This window comes from Pezoporus wallicus, unplaced genomic scaffold (assembly GCF_028554395.1).
Source record: "Pezoporus wallicus isolate ANWC-B61680 ecotype Strahan unplaced genomic scaffold, APGP_CSIRO_Pwel_v1 scaffold_2584, whole genome shotgun sequence".
NCBI classification, from domain to species: domain Eukaryota; kingdom Metazoa; phylum Chordata; class Aves; order Psittaciformes; family Psittacidae; genus Pezoporus; species Pezoporus wallicus.
The window spans coordinates 5,344,043-5,363,126 of NW_026642851.1; the positions used below are offsets into that span (position 1 = coordinate 5,344,043).

General features: G+C 42.1%; 1 protein-coding gene and 1 long non-coding RNA gene across 3 annotated transcripts in view; one reads left to right on the plus strand and one right to left on the minus strand.

Annotated features, from left to right (window-relative positions):
- NMT2 (N-myristoyltransferase 2) overlaps positions 1–12,482 on the minus strand; it is a 34,000-nt gene extending 21,518 nt beyond the window's left edge. The window contains exons 1-2 of one of the 2 annotated variants that reach the window (XM_057432515.1): positions 12,233–12,482; positions 4,236–4,371 (exon numbers count right to left, since the gene is read on the minus strand). In XM_057432515.1, coding sequence (XP_057288498.1) covers positions 4,236–4,371; positions 12,233–12,342 — 246 coding nt within the window. In that variant the 5' untranslated portion in view covers positions 12,343–12,482. The remainder of the gene's footprint in view (positions 1–4,235; positions 4,372–12,232) is intronic. The other variant, XM_057432514.1, reaches the window with a different exon arrangement.
- An 838-nt stretch (positions 12,483–13,320) lies between these two features.
- Positions 13,321–18,663, plus strand: LOC130611621 (uncharacterized). The gene is made up of 2 exons (XR_008975273.1): positions 13,321–13,796; positions 18,353–18,663. It is a non-coding gene; the product is annotated as an uncharacterized LOC130611621 (long non-coding RNA).
- Positions 18,664–19,084: the final 421 nt, after the last annotated feature.

Below are 19,084 nucleotides of genomic sequence, written 5' to 3' on the forward strand. Positions count from 1 at the left end.
TATGCAAGTTATTTCATTAAATATTGCAAAATTATACCTGATAGTGTGCTTTAAACACCTGTCATCTGACTAGCTGTGAAGTAACAGATTTACATGCTTTAGAGCAACACTACTACTAGAGGATAAAATCTCCCTACCCTATTTCTAGATCCAGATTACTATGATGTAAGATAATTTTCTCAAATAAAAAATTTAATTGTTTGTTTCACAGTGGTCTTATAATTCTAATGCCACTAGATAAGCGCTAAAATCTTATCAGTACATTATGAAGTCATATTGAAACACTGACATACTTTATCTGTAATTTATTTTGCATGTTCGAGTCTCTAATTTCTTTTCTACATTAAGAAAACAGAAAAATCTAAAACCAAAAAAGATCCTCGGCTCCAGAAAGATCTTACTAGCATATTGAAAAAGTTAATGTTCTGGTACTAAACGCAACATGGCTCGGGACATGAGAAGCAATCTCCTTTCCTTTCAGAACATTCAGAGATCAGCCTAGCTAAGAAATTTACTTCCAAATTTTGTTTCCCTTCAATAGAAAGCAAGAGAAACCTACACAGAACTTCACATAAATCAGAAAAAAAGAGTCATTTTTTTAATTGCAGTTTAGGGGAAGTATCTCCTCACAGCAGAAGACAGCACTGTTGTACAACAGAGCTAAGGTATGTAATGCTTTTTTTGCCTTGGTTTTGTTGTTAAGATCTGACCTCAGACCTTTGATGTCCCTGATCCTTGTAGCACAATCTATGAGAATCCCATTAATGACAGCAGTAGAGAAGGTGAGGGACCACTTAGCAAACTAATCATGCACAGGTTCCTAAGAACAGCTCAGATGCATCTGAGGGTGCTGAAGGAGCTGGCTGATGTTACTACAACTAGGATCTATCTAGCCAAGTTTAAAAGGTTATAGCAATTGGTTGAAGTTTCTTCTGACTAGAATAAGGTAAATGTCACACCCATCTTCAAGAAGGCCAGGGGGAGGATGTTGAGAAATCAGGAATCAATACTGTTTTATGAGCTGGACGTGACAATGAGTGCTTTCTCCGTAAGTCTATAGACAACTAGCTGGCAAGAATGGCTGATACACTGGACTGCAGAGCTGCTATTCGAAGCTACTTTGACAGGCTGGAAACAGGAAATGAAGTTTGACAAAGGCAAGTGCAAAGACCTGCATCTGGGACAGAAAAAGCCCATTCAATGGCAGAGGCCAATATGGACTGGCTATGAAGCACCTTTGTAGAAAATAACTTGGAGGTGCAGGTGGACAAAGAGCTGAACAGGAGTGAACAGTTTGCTGGCCAGCAAAAGGCTGCTGCCTACTGGATTGTACCAGTGAGACTGGCTGGCAATTCTTTACCTTTATCTGGCTCCCCTAAAATCACCTCTCACATTTTTGGTTTCCCCATTACAAGGAAAGCGTTGACATTGCAGAGGGAGTCCAATGGAGGGCTATCAAAATTACTGGGGGGGCGGTGGTGGGGGTGGGGTGGGTGAATCACATGACATACAAGGAGAAGATGAAAGACCTTGGTTTGTTCAGCCTTAAGAAGAGACACTTAAGGGAGCAGGAGAAATCTTATTGCTGCCTCATGGGAAGAGATAAAAAAAACTAACCCAAGTCTTTTCAGAGGAGCACAACGATAGGACAAGAAACAATGGACACAAGTTGCAAACCAGCAAAATCCATTTAGATAGAGGGAATTACTATTTCTTTACTATTTCTTTAACCAAAACTGTATTCCAACACTGGAACAGGCTACCCACAGAGGTTGTGGAGTCTCCATCCTTGCAGACCAACCAACCTGATCTAGGCCCAAGCAACCTGATCTGTTTGGATCTGCTTTTAGCAAGAGTTTGGTCAAAAGACCTCCAAAGGCCCCTAGTCTAAGTTAATTCTGTTACTATCACTGGTGACTACAATAATGAATGATAATTTTCTAGATCTGATAAGCTTCATCTGCACTAATGTGGACAGTCTACATCACTGGGACTTGTAATGGAGAGAGATCAAAGTCTTATGAGATGGGTAGTGAAGTGTCCTCAAGGACACTACTCTAACAAGTATTTATTGCTGTGGTTACAAACATGCCAGTGTTCAAAAAGTCCAGTATCACAAGAGAGTGAGAAGCCAGGAGACTCACTTCTGTCCTTCTCATCTCCAGAGGGGTACACCTGTTTACAAACTCATCTGACCTCAAAATCTTCCTTCAAAATCATTTTCAGTGAGTTCAGAAGCCCTGCCAAGTACTACTTGATTCTGCACATATTCTCTAAGACCTAAGGTATATAATGTCACTTTCCTCTGAAATATTTTGTAAAGCTCTTTTAAAACAAGAGTAAGTAAATTGTAAAAGCCTTTTTTCCATAAAACATTTCACATAGCACAAAGAGACCAAGATCTAAATATCACTTGAGTAGCAGAGAAAATAAATATACTTCTCCACACCGATCCAGATCAGCAGTCTAAGATGCTTTAAAAAAACCTTGAAAACCTAAACTAGAGAAGTTGTTCATCTACTTATTCATGTGTATACCTGGAACACAGCAGAGAATGTGAAAAAAAACCAAAACAAAGGACAGCCAACAGGGATGCATTTGCAACTAAAGAGGAAGCCATTTAAGAATAATAAAGTGGTTTAGCTGCCTAGAGCTTGAGAGAAAGACTTAAATAAAGGCTTTTGGTTTATGCCAATAAAAGAGAAAAATCTTATAACACTGCTAACAAACTGGCTAAACTTCTTGTGACAGTAAAATAATCACGAAGGGTGCCACTCTAAGTACACAACTTAGAACAAGGACAGGCTTACATGCTTGCAAAACACATCACACCAGAGAAACATTATGCAAGACTGCAAGGTGCTGAGGATTAAAATCTTGGACACAAAAACAAAAAAAGAAAACAACCCTGAAGCAGCTTTGTTTGCTTCCTTTTAATGCAATTAAGACTCCACACACAGAACAATGGGTTTGGTCAGCAGGGAACTAAGGAACTCCCAGGATATTGCAGCAATGAACTTCAAGTTAACATTAGAACTGACCTCACTCCAGTCCTGAGTTTGACATTACTTGGTTATTGCTTGCAAACAGTCTTCCTGTATTAGTATTCATACCACATGACTTCCTCGTGCCATGTGCTTTACAGAAACACAGTATCAAAACATGTGGTGAGATCAGAAATTACTTAAGATCTCCCTACATATTTTCAAGCGTTCCTTGTGCTGCGCCCATTCAAAGCAATGGGGGTGGCACAGAGAAGCCTAAAGAGACAACACAAAGTCTACCAGTATGTTAATGAGCCAGAGCACAATTTTTTCCCCCTAAAATTATGTGGTAGCCCCAATGTGCTTGACAAATCTTACAGGATGAATACTACTACTGGTAGAACAATGTAACTTTCTTCACATTAATCCGATAAAGCAAATATAATAATTACTTCAACATGCTCAATGGTCCATACATTTTCTTATCATCCTGTTACAAACTTCAGTTCCCAGGCTCAGATTTCTCTCAAGATAAAAGCTGCATGTTAAAAAGCCAGCATGTCATATTATTTACTGTTTGTTCAGAATGTGGTAGTCAAAAGCCCATAGACAATGCTATTTTATCACAAAGTTCACAAAGGTTGTATATCCCCCTCACATAATTTTGCATTCTTATTTACAGTGGAGGCCTTTCAGATAGCGAGAAGTGTCTGCATCTCCATGTTAGAGATTACCTCATTTCATGCAAGATGACATGCCAGTGCTTTGGCCAAATGAGACTCTGGTTAGCACAGCAGGTTACAACTTCCCTCCTATTGCTGATGCTCACCATCAGATAGCACGATGCTGTACAAGTCACTGAAATTGAGCTACACCAAGTGAGATGGTGGCTAAACTAAAGGCAATTCAGTAAACAAAATCTATTTAAAAGCATTACCACTGAAGATTAAGATTTCCTGATACAAAGTTGTCACTAGCCTGAGTTCTAACTGCTGGAAAAGAAAGACAAAACACCTCCTCCTCTGCTTTTCTCACAGCGTACTACGGTGGTAACAATGACTCTCCAACTAACTTTGTGCCGTTTGCAAACATCAGGTCTTACCTTGCTTCTGTCTATTCAGGACAATAACTATCTGCTTAATTCTCATGTGTTAAGGCAGAACTACCAACTAGCTTTTACAAAAAAAGCAATGCACAAATTAAAATTAAATTAGAAAGCAAGCACAAATTAAAACAGAACCAGGCTCTCACTTTTGAAGGCTGTTGAATTTTAATCTCCTGGGAGTCAGACGCAGAATCTGATTTGGTGCCTCCAGAATTTGGTTTCTCCTTTTTTCTCTTCTGCTTCTTTTTCTTCTTCTTCGCTCCCAAATCCCCTCCAGGACTTCTGCCAGAGATTCAGAGAATGAGCAATGAGAAGAATCAATACCACTGAGCTTAAAATTCAAAGAAGCTAAATATGGGAAAACCAGCATTTTAATATGAAAAATCTAACAGCAGTCTGAATGTGGAAAAAAGGCAGTAGAAAGGGAGGAAAGGGGGAACTGACAGCATTGCCGAAAAACCTCCTGCAAGTACTTTCTAATTTGTTTTATATTCAGGCCCCAGCACAACAAGGCATTTTGACACACTAGTGTCAAATTGTGACACTATGTAACAGCCAGTGCTATTCTCCAGGCTATTACCCAGCAGAAAAGTGAAACAACCAAATACAACAGAGTTTGGAGCACTCAGGAAAGTGCAGGAATTGAAGAAAATAGCCTCCAGTAACTATTAGTGGCCCAATATTTTTCCCCCTTCATACTCACCAGGCATATCTGAATTTGAGAACAATCCAAACAAAACCATCCTGTTTTCAGGGAATATTGTTTGGAACTGTTTGTATGTAGTGATGAAAGTCTTACTTTAATTAAAGAAAAAAGAACAAACACCAAAACAAACAAAAACCCAACAAAACAGCAAAACCAACCAAAACAAAACACCGAAGTATACACCGCACATGCATTTTCTGCCATATTTTCACTATTGATAATACAACTCCTTTCTTCTTTAAGAATATTCTAATTTGACAAATAATCAGGATATGGAATCAAGATTAGATTTAGAATTTGCAAGTGTGGGATGTGTTGGCAACTCTAAGACGGAAGGCAAATAAGGAGGCAATGAGTCAGTTAACACTGAATCTTCTTCAAGAGGTTAATCTCCCAGCAAAACCATGTACACACAATGGAGCTCAAGACAGATATTGGGGCTTGGATGTTTTTTACTGGGACAGAAAAAAACAATTGTTTATTTTAATCTGGGGGCAGAGGAATCAGATATGAAACTGGCAAACCAAAAGAAAGAGAAATTAGAAGAACATAACTAAATAATTAGTTATTAAGACCAACATGTTTAAGGGTCATGTTATTCACTGTAACGTGCTCACTTTCAAGATTTGCCTCTCTTTAACACTTATACCTTGTCAGAGCCCAACCAGTCAAGAAACACTCTATGTCTAATTGGGAGGCCAAAAGCCTGCAATTAATCAAACATGCAACTAAACAAAGACTCATTTTGTGAGATCATTACTGTTGTCTAGAACAGCCTCTAGTGAAAGATCAACCCTTAACATTAATAGTGACACTGGGTGAAGGTAGGCTCCCAGAAAGAAGAAAGAGGGTTGTAAGTGCAGACCCCTTTGGGATTGCACCAAGGGTTACTCGATGGACAAAAGGGTAGCAGACCAAACACACAGAGGAGAAAGAAGAGTAAGTCTGCAGAAACAAAAGATTAAGTTGTGTGAGGCAGGGAGGAAATTTTCTGTTGCAGGATGAAGACACTGCCTGATCACCTAGCCGATTCTGTTAACAATTTCTATACTCTCAGTTTAAAATAATTAAATTTAAATCTATTTGAAGGGCGTTACACCAAGCTGTCATTTTGTGCAGAATTTAAACACAGAACAGACCCAAAGGTCTGACAAGAGGTTATAAATATAAGAGAGTAAAAAACCAAACATATACAAGACCTAGGGCTTTACCACCTCTAGCAAAACTGAGCTAAAACTACTGGGGAAAGTGATTTCACCTTTGCTAAAACTCACTTAATGAGGTACTCTTCTACTTTCTTGAACTTTCACAAACTTTCACCTTTTCCTCCAAAATTTCACATACAGCAAACAAATGATGCCACTGTGCCTGTGAGCTGACTCCCAAGGACTTCCATGTATGAACGTAAGACTACTATGAGTTTCAGCAAACACCATTCTCGAACGGACACACTCAGCAGGTGCAGAGTCCCGAGTAGCACTGGTACAGCTCACTTGTCTTCTTGCCTTTCACCAGGAGCCAGTCCCACTTAACACTGCAGTGGAATTCTATTCACTGGGACTACCTGAGGGTTGATGTTTTATTTAGTTTGGTGAAATAATGAACAATGGTACTCAAAAACGTTTGGCAGCTATGAAGAAGCATCAGCTTTGCCAAGCTTAACTAATGTTATCCCCAGTTAAACTGTACTTTTACCAGGATAATCTCAGTTTGTTCTTTGACCATCTCTTTTTCATATAGAAATGAGTATTTTTTAGCTGGGAAAGAGGGAAGACAGGACTAAATTGCTATAAAATATACATGGTTTTTAAAACTACCAATTTCTTTTAAAACCTTCTTGAATTCCCAGTCCTTGGCTTATGACTTTCAGGTTTAGAGTTTTCACATGGCCTCTTGCAAAATAAATACCAGTATCTTTGTGTAACAGGTTATCCAGTGATGTTCAGAGCAGTGATTTAGGCACACTGTCCTGCTTGGGTCAGTCTTTTTTACTGTTGCAGTCCACAGAATATAAAAAGAGGATTTAAAAGAGAGATCCACCCGTCCTTCAACTATTTAGGCACGCCTGCAACCCAGAGATTTGGCAGCAGGCCGCACGCAGAAACTTCCACTGAGTAAACAGGTTTGTCCAACACAAGTTACAACCAGAGATACCAAGCAAACTAGGGCAAAAGCAAAACCAAAACATTGCATGATTTTTTGTCCTCTCACACTGCCTTGAAAAAACACAAAACTGGGAGTGGGAATGGCTGGGAAGGGAGGAACTTTGTTGCTCAACTTGTAGTAACTACACTGAACATGAAGACACAAAGGATATGAAAAGGTAACAAGATTAAAAGCAAAAGCTCCTATTAAAAGCTTTTCTCTTAATTAAAATACTTGTGGGCTGACTAAGGGCTGAGTTCTCCTTTGTCTGGTCTGATGCACCTGTGAATCTCATTCTTAGAACTTTGGGGGGGGGGGGGGGGAGAGGGGGAGTTTCCCACTTCTATCAAAGCTGACCCTTAAGTGTGAAATCCCTTTTGCTGACCTACCCTCCTACTGTTAAGGTGACACAACTCGGAATGCAGGTTCCATGTGGGAAGCGGGAAAAGGATATGGAACTCAGGGTGACGCCATGTCTAGCTGTCAGGACAGGAAACATAACCTTTCGATGCATCAGATCAACACATCTGCCCCAGCCTACCACGTAGAGCAGAGCTGGTCATATTAAGAAAAATATTCAACATTAGACTTGGCAAGATTTTGACTGTGTCAGTCTAGTAGAGACACGCTTTTATACCAGGAGCACTTTACTGACAGGAGGGCAAGCCTACGCACTGAGGCTGAGGTTTACCTAAGTGTGGACTAAAGTATTTTTAACTGCATCCACAATGACAGTTTTGTCAGGCTGATGAGTAAGAAAGAAGCAAGGACAGGACAAAAGTGGAATGTAAATAAAAATTCAGCTGAGGCAAAAGAAGAGTCAAAAGACCTCGTTCTGCCCCAGAAAGATTTACCCTTGCCACAGAAACAGGCTGTGGATATGACTCTGAGACAGTCACTTAGGCCCACAGTTTCAAGATTTCGTCTGCAAGTTAACAAATGCAAGCCCATGATCCCACCCACATACCTTTCCACTTATGTACACACATCTGGTGTTTTGCATGAACGTGAAAAAAAGACTCTTGCTTCTCCCTGCATGTGTTGGGTTTTGGGGGGTTTGTCCATGTGGTTTTTTTATTAACTGAAAAATGGGAATACTTAACTGCATTTGGGGAGAGGAGTGGCAGAGGCAGAGAAACTTACTTTGTGCAGCTCTGACCAAAACCATGAAAAGCTGAGACAGAAGAATCAGGGGGAGCATGACAGTTACTCAGGTGGTCAAACTGTTTTGGCTCCCTTTGTTTTGATTTGAGATTATCTTTTCCCACTGAGTATTTGTCAGGGTTATTTTAACTGCCTTTTGGGGTGCTAAGTTCTTCTTTAACCGAAACAGCTTTTTGTAGTACCAATACTTGTTTTAAATTACATTGAATGGGAATTTTAAGGTAGCAATTTCTTAAATTTAAAACCAAACACGTACTTCAGATGTTTATTTTTAAGCTGCAAAGGCCTAGGCCTCTGTGTGGTTTTTACCTTCACAGTGTTTTGGCTCTCTCTGTGAGGTTGCAAAACTACATTTCTGAAGATCTATAGATATTTTTGACCACAGAAATCAGGTCTCATGTATATGGGCAAGATTCCACAAAATTTCCACATAGTATTACTTATAGTAGGACTGTCCTTGGTTCATAAATAAAATGGAGGCTTAGATGTAAAGGGCTTGCCCGTTGCTGTATTAGACTAATACCACTTCAAGAAAGAAGGTCCTGACCAGAAGGGCTTATGTCCTTCAAATTCCACTTACAAACAAATTACCCTTAGTAAAAAACTCTCTGGACAAAGATTTCATTTGCATACATTTCTGTACTTGGAAATGCAAGTTTTTTGAGCATGAAAATGTAGCAGCAATGCCTTAAAACCTAACCAAACATACTCCTCAAAGCTCTGCATGTTTCCTCTGCCTCCTCCTTCAAGTCTGCACACTAAGATGCAAATCTCACCTGCTAAAACTGAGCACTGTCTCCAGTACCTTAAAAAATATATATATATATTTATCTAAAAGTAGTGCTGGTTATGAAGTTTCCTTTTAACAGTAATCAAAGGGCTATACTACTGAGACATTAAAAGTAAATAATTTGTGAGGTTTAGGGGAGTTGTTTAAAGGTCATACTTTTTTTCCTCATCTGTTTACTAAATGTTCTGTGCCCAAAGCCTTTCTACCATAGAGCATAAGGAGTTATTGAGAATGTACTACAAGATCTTAAAAAGCTAGGCTCAGCAGGGTAGATTCAGGTGCAATAAATACATTTTTCTACATACAAACTAACAAAGCTATTTTGTAAACAACACTTTATTATGAAACTGAACAAGTACAGCATAATGCATCTAGAAGGAGCAAGCTGCAGACACAGAACAGGAGAACAGCAATGACTCACACAACATACATAATCCTGCATCTAAAAAACAGGAGCAGAATCAGAGGACAAAGACATTTGCACAGTTGAGAGCTGTAAAATGGTATTTTCTGCTGCAGACATTCAATGCTCAAGCACATTAAAAAAAACAGCAATTTTTTTTAACAGTAAAACATATATATAAGAAATCACGTTTTTTCAATCAGAATTATAAGGACTTATTTTCAAATGTCAAGAAACAGCTTGAAAGTAATTTCATTTACAAAGCAATACTATTAGAGACTGACATAAAACACACTCTACCTCCTTCTAAAAAAGCGAGGATTAAAATGGCATGAGACTAAGTATTGATAGGCAGCAATAGAGACCATTCAGAATTTAGCAAGCCCGTTCACACACTCATCATCGCAAGTAGCGAGACCGCTCATAGATTGTTTAGGTACATACAAACTAATCTAAAAGCTCAAAGTACACTTTAAAGTTACCTGAAAAAATAATATACTATAATAGAGAGAAAACGGAATAATTAGGCTCCTACTACCATGGGTTAATCTCCCAGATCAAAAGTAGATCTTTGTGTTTGCTGTAGTGTTTTTCTTTTCATTTGATGGAATCTGTTTGAAAGCTTCAGCCTGCAGACAGATAGTGGCAAATGAGACTCTCAAAGATTACAGGAAAATAAAGTAATTCAAAATGCAATATTAGACTTTATTAGAAGTCTACAATACTGTACAGAAGACAGAAGACACAATATCAGGATGCATCAGAAGCATAATAGAAAACTGATAATAACAGAGGTTTTTTTTCTACTGGAATGGTCTACCACTAATTTAATTAAACTTCATATAACTTGGAAGCATTCACTTTCTTATTCTAAGATGAATAAAGCAGCTTCTTTGAAATACTTGTGGGATATTCACTGAAACACACTGGGGATATTCAACAAGGCCAAGTTTTGGGGAGAACAGCATACAGCCCACAGCTGCAGCGGTTGTCCCTCACAGACCCAGGCTGGAGTAGAGCAGCAAGCCGTGATTCAGAACACACCAAAGTGCAATTCTTTGTTCTCTGGCTGCTTCTTAGACACTGCTCTCCTGCGCTGGCTGCCACAGCAGCCCGAGCGCATAGCTGCAAGCCTAGCTACACTGCAGAGGGCAACTACAGCTCAGTCACACACACAAACAGAAGAGGAAACTGAAGTAGTAATAAGGTACGAATGAATTCTAGGCAGGCGTCAGCCAGCTATCAAGTAATCTCTTCTGGCATGTCAGGTTGGCTCTTGCGAAGAGCAGTAATCATTCTCTGCTGTTAGTGGCGTTATTTTTGCATATTTGGGAATCATCAACTGTGGCATATTTACACACAAATGTAACAAAGGCTCCAAGATAATTAAACACTACTTTGTCCCTTTTCAATATGCCAGACTTATATTACTATAATTGACACAACTGTCTCAGTGTGCATGCCATGAATTTACTGTCAGCAGCAAGCATCAAAGTTTTCCCCTTTCCTGCCTTTTAGACAAGTCAGTCCTAAACGGCCTCCTAGATTTCTCTGGCCACATTTAAGACGCAGAGCTGCCTGTTGCCAAGCAAATCACAGGGCAGGAGATGACAAACACACATCCTCAAACACCAATCACCTACAGAAATGCTCTCAACTTGATCAATCAGAAATTCACGAGGAAGGTATCTGTGCAGTTGCGTATAGATTAACCTAGTTCTATTTTAGGTTACTCCAGCCACTCCTGGTTGCAACAACAAAGCATTTTCTCTGCAATCACATCTGATAACCCTGCAAAAAAGTACATTTTACTGAAGTCAGTTTTTAAAACATGTTCCTCCCAGACGTGCCGAGCAAGCCAGACCCTTGGCACCTTGCGGCTGGACAGAACCACACTGCGCACAGCCCAACAGCGCCCGGCTGCAGGGAGCCGCATTTATACTGGCTGCCTCTCCTGTCAGCTCCCCAAGCAACTGGAGACAGCACCTGATCCGCAGCGTGGGAAGATTTAAGACACAAGATTAGCGGAGAAGGAACTACAAACAGAACAACAGCACTTGCTCCGCTAATGCCCTGGTAAAACACGATCTCTGCTCTCTACAGCATGTGGATTTACAGGTAATATTTCCTTTTTGGACAATAGGTGATGTTGAAGAGGAGCGTCTGCAGGACAGTGACAGAGATGATGCCTGGACAGATCCTCAGGGCGGGATGGGAGCGTGCGGGTGGGTGTCAGGGGGCACATGGGGGTATGAGGCCTGACGCGAGGGGGCCGCTCAGCTGGAACCGACCGAAACAAGGAAGGGACCATAGGGGTATTTCCCAGGGCGCCGTGGCCCATCACGGGGCCCTCTCCAACGGCCAGAATTCCCAAGAAACGCCCCCAAATCCTGAGAAAGCACAGATAACAGAACAGAATTTACCCTCCCTTTTAAGGCTCGCTTTTAAGGCCGGTGTCCAGAGAAAAAGCGCTAGCCCCGCTGCCCTCACTTCAGGCCGGGGGCCCATGCCCCCGCCTCTCCCTTCGGTCCCGGCGGGGAGCGGAGCCGTGCAGCACAGCGAGGCAACAGGGCCCTCCCTCCCTCGCCCGCACTCTGCCAGTCGCAGCGGAGAGCGGCCCGGGAGGGGGACGCGGGGCGCCGCCGCCGGGGCCCCTCGGCCGCGGGCCGTACACGCGCAAGCGCCGCGGAGGAGCGCCAGGCCGGGCCGGGCCGGGCCGCGCCGTGCAGGCCTCCCGCCGGTTGACAGCAGCGCGCTTCGCATGCCCTGCACTCCCCTGCCCGCCCTCGCCGGGTGGCAACGGAAGCCCGGCCCGGCCCGCCGCGCACAGTATCCGCGGCGGCACGTCCAGCCCTACTGCTGCCGCAGCAGCAGCAGACACAAGGGCTGCCTCCCCGGGCTGCGCCCGACCGGCCGTCCCGCAGCACGCCCCTACCCCTTGGCGTGCTCGGTCTCCTCCTCATTGTCGCCGTCTATGCCGCAGGTGTCCTGGTCATCCAGCTCCAGGCTCTGCTGGCTGGCCGCAGACTCGCTGTCCTCCGCCATCACGGGGGAAGGAGGGAGGGGACGGGGCGGGAGAGCCTATGAAAGGAACCGGGGCGCACGGGCAGATGCAGTCCGGAGGAGCTCCCTCTAGCTGCTGTCCTTCCCCGCGCTGCCAGAGGAGGCGGAGGCCGCTGGGGCTGCCCAGCCGCTCCCCACCGCCCCGCGGGGGACTGGGGCGGGGCTGGGACGGGCCGTGCCTTACTGTGAGGGGTTCGCTGGCCTGACCTGCCCTGCCCCTCTCATCCCAGCAGTGCCGCCCCTCTGCCCGGCACCTGCCTGAGCCCCTGGTAGCCGACATCTGATCCGCTCTTCCCGCCTCCAGGGGTGCCAGATGTCCGCACAGAGTCCCTGCGGCCCCCGCTGCCCGGCGAGGCCCGAGCGCAGGCCCGGTGGTGGCCGTGAAAATGCGGCCGGGGCCTGCAGCGGACGAGGGCCCGCTCGGTGGGGCTTCAGCTGCCGAGCCTCGCAGCGCCGGAGTTCGTTCAGCTGGCTCCCGGCGTTTCCCTCTCAAACCATAGCAACTTCGATGCCAAAGTTGCCGCTGGTAGACGCTGCTGAGGCGGCCGTGGCCACCGGCTGTCGCAAGACTTGTTTTCCCGAAGCTTTGTATTTTTGCAAGGCTCCATGCTAGAAAAAAACCTGGAGTTGAATGGTAGTGATTTGAACCCAGGAAAACAAATAAAGGGAAACTTCTTTAATTATGTGAACTTTAGTGATTTCCAGGGTCATACCAAGAGTTCTGGATGAGATTCATTGAGTGTGTGGTTTAGCAGCGCTACCCAACATCACATTAATAAGAATAGTATGCATTAGTTGTAATGTCGCCTTATCCCCACTGCTCTCTTGAAAGTATGTAATGTGAGGAATATACCGCTTCCTCCCATTTTGATGTAAGGTGGTGTAATATTTTTCTCTATCAGATGTAGCAGGTGAGATGTCAAGAAAAAGATCTCACTGGCCATGCAAAAGACAGTCCCTTCAGCTGTGTCCTCGCAGTCGAACTCTGAACCTGTGCATGCTGAGCACCAGCCCTGGGCCACTATGCATCCCACTGTGCTTGGTCCTTTACAACATGCGAGTTACCACAGTAACTTGTAATTCAAATGCTTTAAAATCCTTGAAGAGTCAAAGGCAGACAATGTAATGATAAAACATCCAAGGCACAGGTCACTGTCAGCTGTACTTCATCTACTGCAATTCTCCTGAACTACCTCCCAACTTCTCTTAGTCTAACCAAGTTGTAACATACATAAAGTGCTGCCCTTGAGCTATCAAATAATTACTATTTGTTTCATCACACAGGTGAAGTTGTGGAAGCCCCTCCTGCTTTGTTGTGAAAGGTCAGAGAGAAGGACAATTCTGAATGGATAATGGAGTACAGGTTTATCAGCTGTATGATCTATCATGGTACACTCAGATGTCTTGTACTATGCTTGACTTCCATCATCTGACAGGTATTTTCTGGCTTAACTGTTTTGAAATAGTAGTTGCAGTGACTGGAAAAATCAAAGGTACTAAATCAACAGGGCTAGAAAATAGTCAACCAGAACATTCCAAATAAATAAACCATGACATAACACACTGTTGTGGTTTAAACCCAGCTGGAAACTAAGTACCATGCAGCTGCCCACTGATCCCTTGGGTGGGATGGGGAGGAGAATCAGAAGAATGTAAAACCTGTGGGTTGAGATAAGAATAGTTCAAAACAAAAATAAAATATAGTGATAATAGAAAGAATACCAGCAATAACAATACTGATAATAATAGGAAGCAACAAAAAAGGAGAAATGAAAGCTCAGAAAACAAGTGATGCACAATACAAGTGCTCACCACCTGCTGGCCAATACCCAGCCCAACCTGAGCTGCAATCGGTCCCTTCCAGGTAATTCCCCTCCTTTTATATACTGGGCTGTGATATGGAATACCTCTTTGGCTAGTTTGGGTCAGGTGCCCTGTCTCTGCTCCCTCCCAGCTTCCCTTCTTCCCTGGCAGAGCATGAGACTCAGAATGTCCTTGGTCGGGGTAAACATTACTGAGCAGCAACTAAAAACATAGGTGTTATCAGTGCTGTTCTCAGACTGAAGACAGCACTGCACCAGCTACAAGGAAGAAAAAAAACTCTATCCCAGCTGAAACCAGGACATATACGTATCTTTAAAAACAGGAGTTGATCCTTAATATGTCTAAATTGTTACAGTGGTGTTGATCTTCCACAGATGAGTAAAGGGAGTGAAAAAAATTCTAGACAGGTGACCTACCCTCAACGATTGCAAAACTTGTGGAGTCTGTAATTAACACTTGGCCATGTATGACTTCCCAGTGTCAAGCTATCACAGTAGTTCAGAGGGGAAATATACCTACCCTGCTACCACACTTTAAAATGACCTTTAGAAGTAAACCTTCATTCAGCTTTAGTGTATAGGAGAGAAAGGAAATCTCAAAAGCACAATAACCAACAGTTTTCAACAAGAAAACCCCAATTGTGAACAGCTGCACATTACCCTGGAAAGAAGTTAATCCAGAGATTACTCATGTTTGGTGTTTTTTTTTTTTTTGCTCCTCATAATAATGTGTAGGAGAAAGTGGAGAACAGTATGTCAGTGACAAAACATTAAATTGCTGTGTTGGAGAAACTGCGGGTTTAGCCATCTTCTGTCCTCTGCCACAATTTTCCTCACTCCATTGAGGTGAATGAAGTATAGGAAACCCGGATCCTGATTCTTCTTGCAGTTCACAGTGATGATAAAAGAGGGAGTATGTATATCTCCCAGCAAGCTACCATTTGCTGCTACCTGCTGTCACTCTTGGAGGGAGGTTAGGAGAATAGCTGCAGAAAGGCAGTTTTAGACTTCATAGCATGTGTGAAGAATATCCTTATGGACATTACAGTTTATCTCCTGAGAAGCACAACTGTGATTATACTCCAGATTCGACTGTTAAAAGGCCAAATGAACAGTACTGAATTGTGCTTTGCATTTATGAATATGCAATTTTTGCTTATACCACAAGTCGAGAAGTTGACCAGAAGCGAGAGGTATGCATCTGTTCTGCACTAATGCATTTCTGAAGTTACCAGATGGATTCCCAGAGTGTTTAAATTCACTCTACAGACACTGCTCAGCACTTGCACTACTTCATAGATGTTGGCTGTCACCTTGTATAGGTGATTTGTCTTCCCAAAATAGAGCAGCAAGGTGAAAAAAATGTACCCCTGAATTTCAGGACCCCATGTGCTCAACCACAGTGAGTTACTGGGGTATGTCCCAACAGGACAGTAAGCAGCATGGGTGGCACCTGATGTGCCTGAACAGGCTGTCTGTACTTCCAGGACCTCTGTTGTTACAGGTGGAATGTCTGGGAACTCCCCATACTGCTGTGTGTCAATTTACCATTTTTAAGTGATTACAGAGACCTCTTCCTAGATGTAAAAGCCTTTTATTTTATGAAGATTGAAAAGAAAACCCAGTCATTTTACACAAAAGCTAAAAAATTAATAACAAAGGAAAATAGACTTCCTAATCAGGAGATACACTTCACTTAATACTAAACAGCATATCTTGAAGTCAATTAAAATATTCCAGCACTGATGAATTATTCATTGGCTGGTTGGTTATTTTCATAGGTCTCCTTAGAGCTTCAGTAGTGACTATAGGTTTGCTTCTAGATGTAGCCAAAATATACAGATGTTTATAGCAACAAATTGGAAGAAAGGAAGAGAGAAAGGTCAATAACACACTACAGATGTAGCTCTATGTAGCTACTCCCACCATGGTCAGCCACTGAGACAGACTACTATAGGGGACCCTTGACACTATTGTAAATCACAGCTTTCTGGATCTTTCCCAATACTACTTCTCTTTCCAGGCTCTCTCTCTCCTCTGCTTTCCATAACAGATGCAATCATGGGTCTGTCATGGCTCACAAAATCAACCTATGCCTAAACACCAGATTCTGGTGTTGCCATGTTTAACATTTTCCTAATTGATTCCCACAGAAAAATCCAGGACTCAAAACAAAGCCCTATAAACACTGGAATACTTGGGGCATTTCAGTGGCCAGCATGAGTTCAAAAGAATCCCAGGCTATCAAAGGAGGAGATAGATACCTAAGCTTGGAGGTATGAAATACTGAGTATTGGGAAGCCTTAACTCCCAGGGCTGTATGGGGCTTTGCCAGATCTTGTCTCTTGGATGAACCCTCAAGTGAAGCTGTGTAGTACGCGGTTAGGGTCATACCCTTCTTCTCCTTGCTCTTCTGTAGCTGAATAAAGCCAGCCAGTCACAGATAGTTTCCCCCAAGCAGCCAGGCATAATCCAGACTTGTTTACCTGCCTAGTGATATATCTTAATTACATCCCAGGGCGCTAGTGATATACAATACAGCATTCAGACTATTGGCATCATCTGATTAGTCTATGTTCTGAGTGTTTAACACAGCAGAAGAAAAGCACCTGAAGCACCTGAAGTTTTCATGCAGTCTTATGACTGCTCCTACTTTCACACACCATATTGGAATGTCCATGGCATTTGTAATTTAAAATGGATTTCCTATTGCAAGTAATAATAAAAACATGGTATGAACTTTCTGTAATCCTGTAAATTGGAAGCAAAACAGATCCAGTTTGAAAATTAGCTAGCAGTTTAGTGTTTTCTCTATTTTCCTAATATATATATGTAAAAAGTTATGGAACAAATATATTTAGACTTTGCTTCATACAAGTGTCTAGTAGTACTGCCTTACAACAATATCTTTTTTATTGGCTGTTCTTTATACTGAGAACTTAAATATTGCCTTCTTCCATCCTGAATGAAATGCAAGGGTAAAAGAATACAGGTTCAAAATACACTGAACAAAACATATCCTATAAAACAGAAATAGGTAAAACCAGAATAGGTAGAAATAGGTAGGGAATGAAATGAACTTGTGATCCCATGTGTTGCACACTTGTATCCATGTGAGGTCATATATCCGATATTTATGGTTTGTCTTACCCACTTTACATCTCTTTAGCCTCCTTCTGCACACCACACTTGGTGAGCTGCAGCCTTGCCTGTCTCCCACAGCCCATTTGCTGCTGGTCTGTATTGGCTGCATTCATATCATACAGGGGGACAAGCACTCTAAACAGCCCACTCTTTCTGCTGCACTCTGACATTCAACTCTTTTTGTTGAATTTTATTTTAAAATGCAGCTCATACCACACCTCTTCAATTTTATATCTTACCTTTTGCACTAAAGCATCTGCTTCTCCATGCTGATGCCTGCATCTGAAAGGGCTGTGGGCTATACAGCATTAAAAAAGGGTTAGACATTTACATGCATCGTGAGAACATACTGTAACATTAAAAAAAAAAAAAAGTGTGTGCTAAATAAAAAGCCTGATGCTCAAGGATATATGTGATAAGGATAGGAAGACTTTTATCCTGTGGGGTTATTATCACTAGTGGAGATTTCTTCTGCAGTTTTCTGATCCAGCTGTTTTTGATGATTGTTTGAAGCAGGATACAAGACTTAGATCAAACACAGGTTCAAACTGGTTCCAGCATTGCAGTTCCTCTGTTCCTAGGGTCTTTATCCCTAAAAGGTAAAACATAAATAAATCATTCTTTATACTGCAGCGATAGGACAAGGGGTAATGGGTTCAAACTTAAACAGGGGAAGTTCAGGTTAGATATAAGAAGTTCTTTCCTATTAGGGTGGTGAGGCACTGGAACAGGTTGCCCAAGAAAGCTGTGGATGCTCCATCCCTGGCAGTGTTCAAGGCCAGGTTGGACAGAGCCTTGGGTGAGATGGTTTGGTGTGAGGTGTCCCTGCCCATGGCAGGGGGGTTGGAACTGGATGATCTTAAGGTCCTTTCCAACCCAAACTATTATAAAATTCTGTAATTCTATGGTATTTAATAATCAGTATTGACTCTTAAATAGTGACTATTACAAATATATACTACTACAAATATATTACAAATATACATATTTTGCATTTCTATGTTTTTTTTTTCCTCACTCTTCAGGTTTTTCTCAAACTATATATGTGAATGAGGATTAGTGGTGACAGCTTTTTACAAAGATGATGTTGACACTCCTGCTGCAGGAGCTCTGAGCAGTACTCAGCAATTACTTCAATTACTTCTGCACATCCAATCTCCAAATCAATCCAATTTACTCATGTCTGCTTCTAAATCAGTTCTCCCATCAGCCTTTTACAGTTCCCCTGTATCATTATGCCTGCTGTTTCCTCGTCTTTCAGGGAGGCTGCAGGCACAGTCAAGATGCTTTGTTTTCCAGATTCTGGATGGAGGGAGCAATAGAGACATGAATTATTCTTCATCTTGTGACTATTTCAGTATTTTTCCAAGCCAAAAGTTTTCAGAGTTTTCTTTTTGTCTGTTTCTGATAGTTTTTTATTCCAAACCAAAAAGGGACTTTTTCCATTTTTTCCCTGCTGGATTGAAGAGGCTACAGCCTGACTATAACTCTCAGAGCATTTGTAACAGACTGGAACTATTAGGGTGCTCCTAGGGTATTTAACACTGTTAGACATCCTCAAATGGAGACTAGAGTCTGGAAACCTTGAGGATATTAAGTAGGATAGTTCTCCAGGTTCAGGTCCAGAGAAGAAAACCTGGAAGTCTGACTATCCCCAAACAAATGGTATGTTTATCAAATACTGTAGTATTCATTATCTATTCACATTAGCATAAATCACTGTTACTTGGAAAGTGCTCTTCCAGTCTTGGGAGATT